At 35.7% G+C, this 12129-nt stretch overlaps 3 protein-coding genes across 3 annotated transcripts; 1 reads left to right on the plus strand and 2 right to left on the minus strand.

The window, feature by feature from the left end:
- Positions 1 to 405: 405 nt before the first annotated feature.
- Positions 406 to 3814, minus strand: LOC111290612 (protein KINESIN LIGHT CHAIN-RELATED 1-like). Its single transcript, XM_022882000.2, has 3 exons — positions 2937 to 3814; positions 1258 to 2166; positions 406 to 901 (listed from the first exon to the last, which is right to left on the minus strand). Exons 1-3 carry the CDS (start codon positions 3554 to 3556, stop codon positions 676 to 678), a joined length of 1755 nt encoding a protein of 584 aa, XP_022737735.1. The 5' UTR covers positions 3557 to 3814; the 3' UTR covers positions 406 to 675.
- A 132-nt stretch (positions 3815 to 3946) lies between these two features.
- On the minus strand, positions 3947 to 5406 carry LOC149516011 (uncharacterized). Its single transcript, XM_089767837.1, has 3 exons — positions 5041 to 5406; positions 4894 to 4949; positions 3947 to 4688 (listed from the first exon to the last, which is right to left on the minus strand). Exons 1-3 carry the CDS (start codon positions 5081 to 5083, stop codon positions 4428 to 4430), a joined length of 360 nt encoding a protein of 119 aa, XP_089623963.1. The 5' UTR covers positions 5084 to 5406; the 3' UTR covers positions 3947 to 4427.
- Positions 5407 to 9288: 3882 nt separating this feature from the next.
- On the plus strand, positions 9289 to 10486 carry LOC149516012 (uncharacterized). The gene is made up of 5 exons (XM_089768711.1): positions 9289 to 9305; positions 9555 to 9622; positions 9873 to 10003; positions 10168 to 10311; positions 10409 to 10486. Exons 1-5 carry the CDS (start codon positions 9289 to 9291, stop codon positions 10484 to 10486), a joined length of 438 nt encoding a protein of 145 aa, XP_089624837.1.
- The last annotated feature ends 1643 nt before the right edge of the window (positions 10487 to 12129 follow it).

The raw sequence follows: 12129 nt of genomic DNA on the forward strand, positions 1-12129 counted from the left end.
AGTAGCCAGTTGCAAGGGTGGGAGAGTCTATGTCGCTAGCGAGTGGGATAAAAGGGCCGAGAATCGTTCTTAACTTCTTATGGACTGAACTCACAATAATCAGTCATGGCAGTTGTAATTATTGCCAGACAATCATGGAAGCGGACATTTTGTGGACAATGATGTTTCAGGTAAGGTTTGTTGTTGAATTAGTTGAAGCTAATCAGTTGAATTACCCTACTAATTCACTGTTAGGCGAACACCTTGCCTAACAACTTTCTGCCAACTCTCAACGCTGAAATTCAGAAATTTTCGATCCCAAACCAACGATCATACTCAAAGACAAAAGAATAGTAATATACAAAATTTTGAATACCAGATTTGATTAACCAAACTCTTCAAAGTTATACATGCTAGAGCGATGAATAAAAAGAAAGCAGAACATCAAGATCAGATTTATTTACTCAAATGAAGATTCTTCTTTCCAATTTCAAGAGCACATCACAGACATTAAATAAAACAATTAACAATAGTAAAAAAGAAAAAAAGAAAACAAATGATATCTTAAAGCTCAAAAAACAGGAAAGCTCAACAAATTACAACTCGTAACAACTTGTAACACTATACATGATCTTCTATGTTACAGAATGTGCATATGTTGGAAAATGAAATAGATATGCGCTGGGTGGAACACCTTCAAATTCTAAAACCCCATCTTTTGGTCCCCTCTTTCTTCGTCCTACTTGAGTTGGGATCAATAAGATTTTTCAGTGATTTTGCTTTTCTGTTTCGAGACCTGCCTGCTTCTTTGAGGAGCTCAGCCAGCCTACTCTTTTCATCTTCAAAATCAGGATTCGCAATTCCAAGTTTTTCTTCTCGTAATTTTAGTACATACTCCAATATCTCAATTGCATCTTCAACCCTGAATTTTCCATCAAAATTACACTAATTGAATTCCAGATTTAAACAGTTACAGAGAATTAAAAAAATAAAGAATTAGATGCATTGTGCCTTAAAAGCATATCTAATTCATCAATGCTTACTTATGGCTTTGTTAGATGCTGTAAGTATTTAAGAATGCATGATAGAACTAAAATGGAAAGTACAATATCAAACTTTCACTCCCATATCCAGTTCATTCTCCCTCTAAGTTTATTTTCCTTTTTGTCTGCAATACAAGCCTACAATCCAGAAAGTAATACTAATGATCTCCAGGTATATCAATCATAAACTAGGTTGAATAGAATTTGATGCAGAGTAGTTTAAAATATTACTTACCTTCCCATAGCATCATAAGTTGCAGCAAGATTGCTATATAGTCCCAGAGTATCTTGATGACATGGGCCACATTCCTGCTCGAGTATTGCTCTTGCTTCTTCAAACAACTCAGCAGCCTCATCTATCTTGAAGAGTTGGACACAAGCCAAGCCCATCTGGTTCAACACAACCCCAAAGAAGGCTGACTTCCTCTCCCCGCTTGCTCTAAGCTTTGCTAAAGCACTCTCAAAAGAGTTCCTTGCCTCTTCATACCTCCCAAGAATATAAAACATCACCCCCATCCGTGCTTCAATTCCTGCAATTGTGCTTTGCTGTCCTGGTTTATCTTCCAACAACTTCATTGCCTTCTGCAAGAGCTTCAATGCCTCATCAGGCTCATCCATGGATTCGTATATGGCAGAAATTTCTGTTAACCCACCAGCTATCTCTTCAGCTGTGGTTCCAGGCACAGGTTTTGCAAAGATCCTCAGGGCATTTTCACAATAGGACTTTGATTCACGGAGCTTTCCTGTTCTGTTGTATAGGTCAGCAAGACGTACAAAGACAAAAGCAACTGAAGGGTGGTTGTCACCCTTTGATGATTTGAATACTGTTAGTGCCTTCTGGTAGGAGAAGACAGCCTCATCGAAGCGACATAAAGACATGTAAATATTGCCAATGCTGACATCAATAGCTGCAACTTCATTCTCCTGTCCATTAGCAATCATTGCCATGCTGGCTAGGACAAGTTGCTCAAGGGCTGCTTCATAATCTCCCTTTGCCTCACATATAAGTGCCATCAACCGGCGGTCAGCTGCCTCTTCAAGCGATGCTGGTTCACTGTGGGCACGATGAATTTCAAGTGTTTTCTTGCATAATTCTTCCGCTTTATCAAATTGCATTGCTTGAACCTGGGCCTCAGCCAAGTACCTGTCATTTCCATTAATCATGAACATGCTATTGATATAACAAAAACTCACAATTTTATGCAAAGGCACAAAAAAACATTCTGGGGAAAACCTGGAAACAGAACAAATCTATTGCAATACAAATCCAACACCAAGAATCCCTGCAGGGAAAAATAAATACATCCAGCTACAACCAAACCTTCACTAATATCCCCGCATTTAAAGTTAAATCCCATAATCCATTCATTAATTACAGTGAAACGAACCATAAAATTTAAGAAGAACCGAGAAAGAAGCACGTACCAAAACCTCTCCAACCCCATGCTTGCTACATGGCTTTAAGTATATATTTCTAGTAAAAAGTTACACTCCTTTTGAAAACAGAAAAAATTAGTCCTTTAGATCTGCTGATTTCAGCAATCGGCCATATATACCAATACCAGTGTACATTGCAGGGTAAAATTCAGTCATTTAAAAGATGTGCCGACATGTTCTTCAAAAGGAGTGATAACTCTGCCAATTAGGAGAAATGGTAGCCATTTCTAATCCCAAGAAAGTAAATTTCCTTCCCTAATACTTGGAATCTCAATAAGGAGAGGAGATGATTTCATTGCAATCAACCAAAATTACCAAATACCCCTGCCCCTTGTTTCTCTCACTATTCCATCTTTCAGTCTCTCCCCAAATATTACAAGTCTGCGGCTTTCCCGATTTTACACAAACACCCAAAAAAATCTCAAATCTTAGTATTAAATCTTAACAACAAATCATTTAGAAAGAGAGTAAGATGACCTGCAAGTCTCGCCAACTCTGGCATCAGCCTCTCCCAGGGCCTGGATCTGAATCGTTAACCCTTCTTCATAGCACCCAATCGACTTCTCCACTTGACCCAGCATTGAATACGTGTCGCCCAGCTGCATATACCCCGAAAAAGCAGCCAGCGCATGATCGGGGCCCCGACCCACATCGGGTACTTGAATCGCCTGCTCCAGCACCGGAACCGCCTCATAGAACCTTCCCAAGCTGCAATAAATAGCCGCCAGAACGTGCAAGCTCATAGCCAGATCCAAGCTGGCCTGACCTTCCACGGCGCATCTCTCGAACGACTTGGCCGCTCGGATCGCATAGTCCAAAGCCTTACTAGGACCTTCGCCAGAAGCGATAGTGTCTCGGGCCAATTTAAGTAAAAAGGGGCCGAGATCCGGATTGTCGAGTGAGGAATCGTCCGCGTTGGGTGAGTCGGGTGGAGGTTTCTTGGCGGAGCGGGCGGGGGAAGGCTTGGATCGGGAAGGGGAAGGAGATGGAGGCTTTTTATTAGGAGTCCGCGGTGGATTATGCGGCAGTGGCTCCGGAACTGTAACCCGTAGCGGTGGCGTGTCGGGTGGAATTTTGACGGAGACGAGACCCGGCATTGGTTGAAAAATAAATCGAGAAATGCTAAATTCGAAAAGTTGATCTGGAAGAGGAAAGGAAACTTAGCTGATTTGATAAAGGAGAGAAAAGGAATTAAAAAAATAAATAACTAAATAACCAGAGATTTAAGATTGGAACAGCCCACCAGTCTCTTTGTGAAGTTCAACTGAGAGGAAGGTTAGAGGTCAGTGTCGTGAATATGTATTTTGTGCGAGGATAAAATGGTAAATTGAGGAAAGTGTAATAGACGCAATTGCACGGATAACAGAAGTTGCATTAGAACTGGTTGAAGTAGAAACTGGTAAGAGTTTGCAGGTAAACTTTACTTTTAACAGTTTTTCTTTTTGGGGCTGAATCCGTGGAGTTTCGACGCACTCGGACATCACCATTTACCGTATGCCACGTTGTAAAAGACCGTTGGCTCGTCAGTTTATATGTATACATTCATTAATGTTGATGATTCAAACATTAATAAAACATGCAAACATGGAATCAAAGAACAACGGCCGATCATTTCACTATTTTTTTATTGTAACAAAGCAGACAGTTAGTCTGTCATTACAATTCTTCAACTTTAGCCTTATTTTCTTGACTATTACTATAATTAATTTATATCTGATGTTGTACCATAGAGGTCAAAACTCAAGAATCAAGACTCTAGAGCTGAAAGTAGACAGCTGTTGCCAAGAAAAGACAGAAGGGAATAGCCAGCTAGCGATTGTGGATTCTGATTCCCTATTGATTCAAGATCTCTGCATCTTAATCGCTGTAACAGTTTTGATTCTTATATATTTATACAAGGAAGACAAGTCTTAAGTATGCCCCCTCATGAGATACAGATTATTTACTTTTATTCATAGCTTAAAGAATTTAACTCAAAACCCACCAAAGATCATATTTTTGTAGTACAAGAAAGTAATACTTCTCAAGGGCTTTCAACTTGGAAGAAAATATAGTACTAGAGTTCGGTTCAGGTTCAGCTGCCACCTCCAGCTGATGTTCCAGATTTTCCCCTGGGAGATCCTGGTTCATGTTTAGGATGTGGAGTAATCGGACTAGTCCCTTTGAACCTCTACTTCTAGGATCAGCTTCCTCCTGTTCTTTTGAATCGTGCCCCGCAAAGTACAGCGCCTACCTCAAATGAATTTTGGAGACCCAATATTATTTTTCTTTCTTTCTTTCTTTCTTTTGAGTTAGATACATTAATTTATAGCACTCATTTCTAATCAGTTTTTTGTCCTTTTTCTTTTATTTTTTTTATGGTACGTAAATGTATCTTTTAGAGATGTTTATGTTACGACAGATCAAAATTTCGATACCCTTGCTGTTAACTTACCTCATTAGTCGCAGAGTTTACTGAGCTTGCACCACGCTCCAAGCCCTTGACTCTGCCTGCAGAATATACAATTAAAACTCAGTTAATCACCTTAATTTATACAACTGTCTAAAATTTACTTTCAAGGCATAGGAAAATATTGCTCACCTATAAACGGATGGTGATAGACTAACAGGAGAATGCGAATCATGCTTTTAGCATAAGGACCCACGTTGGGTGGTGCTGTAAAATGGAGGAGGAAAAATGCAGATTTATATTGGTAGAGAAGGGAGCCAAAGCCCACTGTTTTTATGGGAAACTACTCAAAAGCTTTGTAGAATAATGATGAGAATGCAACATCCTTCAGCAAAATACCATAAAGTGAAAATGCACTAATTTCTGTTACCTCATAAATCTGAAGTTTTACCTTATATATCTTCCAAAAGCAAAACTTGTTAGGTAGCAATCAACCATTGCATGGATCAATTAGCTCTATATATAAAGTCTTTCAAGTCTCAACAATTTTGTGAATGATCCCCTATATTGACTTACCCTGTACCCGAATCAAATGCAATTTCCTCTAATCCATTATGAGTTTTGTCAACTGCTGTCCTTATTGATTAGCCAATAAAATGGGGAAATTTTCGTGTACTGAATGATATTTGTCATCTGATCTTACACAAATTTTCACATTACTAATTTGATCCCCAAAGTTGGAGTCTGTGTGTTTGGCTGACATAGGTAAAGTGATCAGACTTAAAAGAGTTACATCCCGTTAGATGTAGCTTTTTTACAGAATTGAACTATCTGGAAGGCTATAATAATAAGTGAGGCAATTGCAAGACAGCTTCAGAAGATAGGCTGCATTCTATATCCTGTATATGTAGATCATTCAGCGCCAGTTTTGGCTAATACTAAATTAATTTTCCCTAAATAGAAGAAATTATGTAACATTTTTTGTCAAAGTAAGTTTATCTAAGTTGATTCATACAATCACTTTTAAGAGGTGACATCCAATAAATTTGAAATTTAAATTTTAGTACTTGAAATCTCTTTCCTTATCTTAAATTACGACATTCTTTATATATATATATACTAACTGCTAAATACAAACTTCATCTCCAACACTATCAGATTTTGCTGGCAACCTGATTAACAGATGGCTGGCATTACCAAGGTTATAATTAAAAACTCAACAGCTGGTTAATAATAATTATTCCGTGCAGCTTGCTCTTATTACATTAGGGCTTTTTGTGACCAAAAAGTTCTACTGTTAAAGTAAATTAATGGTTTATTTCTCTTTTTGGTTCCCATTCAAAAATTTAGTCTGTGCAATTGCAGATCAAGTTAATTTGTCTTTTGAAGATTTGGAAAGGCACTTGATTATATCAACCCTTGGTAGATAAGTGCTCCAATTGATTGTCAAACTATACAGGAAAAGCTCGCATTTGGTATCTGCTATTCACGTTGAATGCTTAATACTGCATCAATATCAGTATAATATCAGCATCTGCACATTTTTTTTGATAAAAATGAGTGGTGCAAAAATATTCAAAACTATGGTCTAACATGATTTCTTTTTTGGCCTTTCATACAGCTAATTTCAGAGTTATGGGATATAACTCTGAGATATAAGGCTTAGTTTGCTGTTGTTGTATCAGCATCTCCACCAATTGGTTTACTTTTTCTCCGTTACATTTGCAATGGGAGAAACAAAAGCCATCCCTCATGTAGAAGGCCTTCACAAAAAAGGAAATGAAGCTTATCCGTTCCTTGGATTTCTGTTGGCATGCATATGAATCAACATACAATGGCCGGAAGTGGTGGTCCTTTCACAATAAGTTAAAGCACCTTGCTTAATTTGACCACTCAACCTTCCCCAGCTTTTTCCCAAAAAAAATTCAACTTTTAATCAATCTGCTTAATGGTAAGTTAAGATGCCCTTCATTGGTCTACTTTTCTTGTTGCTCCAAAATCACTCTACTTTCTTTCCACCCACAAACCAACCGATATGAATCATTATCTCTCCAAGTCCTGTACGTTCCATTAAGGCAATCTATCAAGAGCTTCTTATTGGTAAGGAATATAACTTTCATCTCCGCTACTTGTCACTGTTCAGTCCCTGCAGCTGAAATATACTATCAACTATTCCCAACTCTATGGGCATTCATGACATTAAAAAGATAATGAAAACAAGATTAATTTGAACCCAAAGATGGTTCATGTTGCCACTCTTAAGAGATAGCATCTAACAGGTCTGGAGTTTAATTTGTGTGATTTTATTTTCTTGTAATAATATGTAATCAGGAGACACGGACTAACATACTTGGGCAGTGTATTAGACATTTAAGATTCTCTAAGTCATCGGATAGTGGTAGCTAGGCAGAAGAGTGTTTACCTAGATCTAGCCCTCATTTAGGAAGTTGTTCATAATTAGAGATAAGTGGTCTGAAAAGAAGCTGATAAACCAAAAATCCTGATCAGTGAGCTACCTTGTATATATATTGCAGGAGAAAAAGTGAATTCCTGCGTTTGTCTACATGTGAATTGTGAACCACGGAAGGAATCGGGAAATGGCACCGCACCAGGTGAGTGTATTTAAAACAGCACATGGTTTCCCAAAGTTAAAGCAAGATTATTTCTGCTAGGGGGCCAAAGGTGTAGGGATTTGCCTCCAAAAGAAAGCCTACGGAGAGTGTGAATCATCATTGTTGTGGAGGACAGTGATGATAATAGGTAGTCTCATGCTTTCTCACTTACCTTACTGATCCCTCTCTTATTAATTAATCCTTTATTTATTTATTGAATTTCATAGGCTGTCTGTTTGACACTGTCTGTATCTTACTCCCAATCCTCACCCTTTTGCATCAAAATCATACCATCAATGAACCCCACATGCAGAATCAAACTCCTTTTATTGCCTTCATCCAAATGTACTAAACAACCTTGCATTCATACATACATTTGTGCATATATATTCACATATTATCCTATGGCCATAAATGCTTTCCTGAGTGATCCTTGATAGGAAGGAAGAAGAAAAAAAGTGATGAGATTGATTGTAAGTTACTGGCTTTAGCACTCAAAGTATCAAGATAAAAGCTATATTTTGGTTCTAATGTTATTTTCTGATAAAATTTTACCTGTGGGATGATTGTGAAAACTTATAAAACTAGGTCGAAAGCAAATAATGACCTTTACAAAATGCATTTGTATGTACATCATTAGCTCAGAAACCAAAGATTTTGAAACTACAGTATGAAGCGACTTTATTTATAAAAAGTATATGATTCCCAAGGCTCAAAAGGGAATGTAAAAATGCTTTTTCCATCAATGTTTGGAGGCCAAAATAAAGTTAAGGGATGAGGTTCCTCTGGTTCTAGCACAGGCCAGGGAAGCTCTCCAGATAAGTGGTTTCCTCCACCAGCTGATTTAATGTTGGTTGTGATGGTTCTTTCAGACGAAAAGACAGATCAGATAAGGGATCATTATAGTTGTCCCTAATTCAATTGGGGACACATTAATTGCAGGGTTGCTGCCTGATCTACTTAGAAGCAGGGCTTTTGCAATTAGACAAGCACTAAACATGGCAAAGGATTAAGATCAACAGTCTGATTGCTGAAATTGATTACTTAAAAACAACGTGGGAAACAGTATTAGTATCCATTTTACATTCAGGCTCATGCATTCTGGTTCTAGAATTTCACTTTATTATCATTTTTTCAATTCAACCGAAGGCCACGAAGAAAAGTGAAGGGTTCATAGACTTAGGTTTTGCCCCCTAAAGAAGGTCAGCTGGATGTTGCAACTAAGATTGCAGGATTATATCCCGCATGACGACTAAGATTAAGTATCCAGCAATGCAGCGGGTTAGTTTGAAACTCTTTCACCTAGACGATGCCAACTGCTAAGATAGTTAAATTTTTGTAAGCTTGTGAAATCCTTCCAACAATTGAGCATAACACTATACACAGCACTAACTGTGTCCTAAGCAAGTTTGATAAAAATTCAAACGGATGCCTCCAAAAAATAGTGACAAGAAACAAGATGAAAATTTAGTTAAGGCCATTGCTGAGGGGGATTGAAGGGAGGAGAACATTCAAAGATGCAAAGAGGAAGACATTGGTGAATAATACAATATAGTCCTCACCTTGCTTTTATTGTGTATGCTGAGCTGCCTAACATTGCATACTTCCTCATAGAGGATTCCAATCTCTAGAGACTGCTAAATGCTAGCAAATCTTCAACTTGCAAAATAACCATTTAAGAAACAAAGATCTCATCATCTTAAAGCCAAAGTATTTGGATCGCATGGACAAATTCATTAGAGGCCAACCATTTAAAAAATCTAGGAAGGCAATACGTCATTTTACCTATGAAGCACAAGATGGACATGTAATATGGGTACGATAAGTTATGGACAGGATGAATCGGTAATTTTTAAAAAATAAGACATGGATATAATAGAGTATGAGAATAAAAAATATCTTTTATATATTATAATTATCTCTTGAAAATAACTCCATTTATGTTACCATACAATCGGTCCCAAGTTCGGATAAAAAGATAAGGGTTGCAATAGGATGACAGTCAGTATAAAACATAGTAAAACCATGATGAGAGACCAAAATAAGAATTTTTTTGGTCATCGCCTTCTAGTGACGTGTTATATCAAAGCCTAGGTGTAATAATAAATGGGTAAGAGTTGCTAGGTCATTGCCTGAAAGTGACGTACCACATTGCCGCCCAGGTGTGATGTTAAATAGGTAAGGTTCTCATGTTTTAATGGATGGGCACAAATAAAAAAGCTAATTCATCGGGTAAGTTATGCTTAACTATTTGAAATATAGTATTGTTAATTGTACGGTAGTGGAGATAGGAGGTTATGAATATAAGAGAAATTAATAGGTTAGAGGATAGAAATATGTGTTTTCAAGAAACTTCAAGAAACTAAATAGGTTAGAGGATAGAAATATGAGGTTGCAAGCTTTGACATAAAGGTAAAGATAGGAGTAGAAATAGAGTGTGGATAATAGTAAATAAGAAATTAAAAGATGATGTGGTTGAGATTAAAAGAAACAGAGATGAAATTTTACATGTTAATCTTATATTAGGAGAAGAAATTGTTAATGTCATTAATTGTTACGCCCCATAAATAGGTTTATATCAAGTGAATAAGCACAAATTTTGAAAAAATTTAGATGAAATAGTACGAGTCATACCAAACAAAGAAAAGTTGTTTAGTAAAAGAGATATAAATGTCATGTAAGCAAAAATTATAATAACTTTGAGAAGGTGCATGAAAGATATGGCTTTAGAGAAAGAAATGATATCAGGGATAATATTTTAGAGTTTGCTATTGCATTTGACCTAATTATATTGAACAAGTGTTTTAGGAAAAGAGAATCACATTTGGTGACCTTTAGGAATGGCTCAAATGTTAGTAAATTGATTTTTTTTTTTACGAGAAAAGAGGATAGAAGTAGATGTAAGATTTTAAAGTTATATCGAGTGAGCATGTGACAACATAACATAGATTGTCAGTCCTAGATATCTTTCACCTTCGGGGTTAAAGAGGATACTTCAGAGTCATGAACCACATATTAAGTGGTGAAACTTTAAAGGGTATAAAATGTTAGCTTTTAGGGATGATTGGTAAAAGAGGTTGATTGGAAACCTTATGAGGATGTAAAAGTAATATAGGAAAAATTTTTCGCTAAAAAGACACTTGATGAATCTAAGGATCATGCATCATTAGGAAATGAATCTTAGTGGTGGAGTAAGGATGTGAAAATGAAAATTAAAGCTAAGAGGAAGTGTTATAGGAATTTAAAAAACAATAGGGACAAGACGAGTTATCTGAAGTATAAAATAGCAAGAAATGAAGCCAAAAAGATTATTCGAGATTTAAAGATTGGGATCCATGAGGAATTATATAAAAAACTAAAAATTGTTCAAAATTGCTAAAATAAGGGGCAAAAAGAATCGGGATCTTAATGGCGTAAAATATATCAAAGGTGGTGACAAAAGAATTTTAATGAATGATGATGAGATTAAGAAGTAATGGAGAGATTATTTTGATAATCTCTTTAATGGCAATTTTAAGCATGATATAGGTGACTTTAACATATCTTTTAAGGATATAGATTTTGTGTTTAAACGTAATATTGAAAGGTATGAGTTAAAGAGACTTTAATAACGATGAAAGTATAGAAAGCTATACAACTAGATAGAATCCCAATTAAGGTTTGGAAATGCTTTGATAAAATAAGGATAAGATGGTTTATAGATCTTTTTAACAAAATTTAGTGTACTTAAAATATGCTAAAAGAATGAAGAAAGAGTACTCTAGTGTCTTTATATAAGAATAAAAGTGATATACAAAATTATTTGAACTATTGAGGAATAAAGCTTATAAATCATATTATAAAACTTTGGGAAAGAGTAATTGGATCATTATTTCCAAAAACTAATTTGGTTTTATGCCAAGACAATCACATTAGAGGCAATTTATCTAGTAAAGTTTTTGTTGGAAGGTTTTCGAGTAAGAAAAAAAATATCTACATATGATTTTTATCAACTAAGATAAAACATACAATAGAGTTTCTTAAGAGGCGTTTTAGTGGATCTTAATGAAGAAAGAAGTTCCTTTAAAGTACATTAACATAATTAAATATATGCATGAAGAAGTTGTTACGAATGTGAGGACATTTAGAGGTTTGACTAATAACTTTTCCATTACCTTAAGATTGCATTAAGGCTTAGCACTAAGTCTTTTTTTTTTTTTTACATTAGTTATGAACAAGCTCACTGAATATATCCAAGATAAGGTGTTGATTACTACTTTTTGTATAGCTTATAAGTGCAAAGATCACATCGAGTAATAGTAATGAGTGAGTAGAGTATTTTTTCACGAGAATTATGATTTATGTTTTAGATGTGAAATCAAGTACCAAAGTTGATTATCTACTAACTGTATATCTAAACAAATGGAAAGATTGATTGCTTACAAATAAAAGTAAAACAATGAAAATAAAATAAACAGAAATTGTATAAGTCAAAACTTTAAATAAAAGAATGCTTGTGAAAAAAAAGAAATTTTGAATGTAAAAAAGACTTATATTAAAGAGAGTTTTAAAGAAAATAAGATTTATATGGCTAGTTCATCATTCTAGCCAAACTAAAGAAAAAGAACTATTAAAGAAAACTGAAAGTAAAGAAAAAAAGAGAAATAAGAGTGGGAATGAATTGTATGGG

The sequence above is a fragment of the Durio zibethinus genome, chromosome 11 (assembly GCF_047325235.1).
Source record: "Durio zibethinus cultivar Kanyao isolate XHJ-2024 chromosome 11, ASM4732523v1, whole genome shotgun sequence".
Taxonomy (NCBI): domain Eukaryota; kingdom Viridiplantae; phylum Streptophyta; class Magnoliopsida; order Malvales; family Malvaceae; genus Durio; species Durio zibethinus.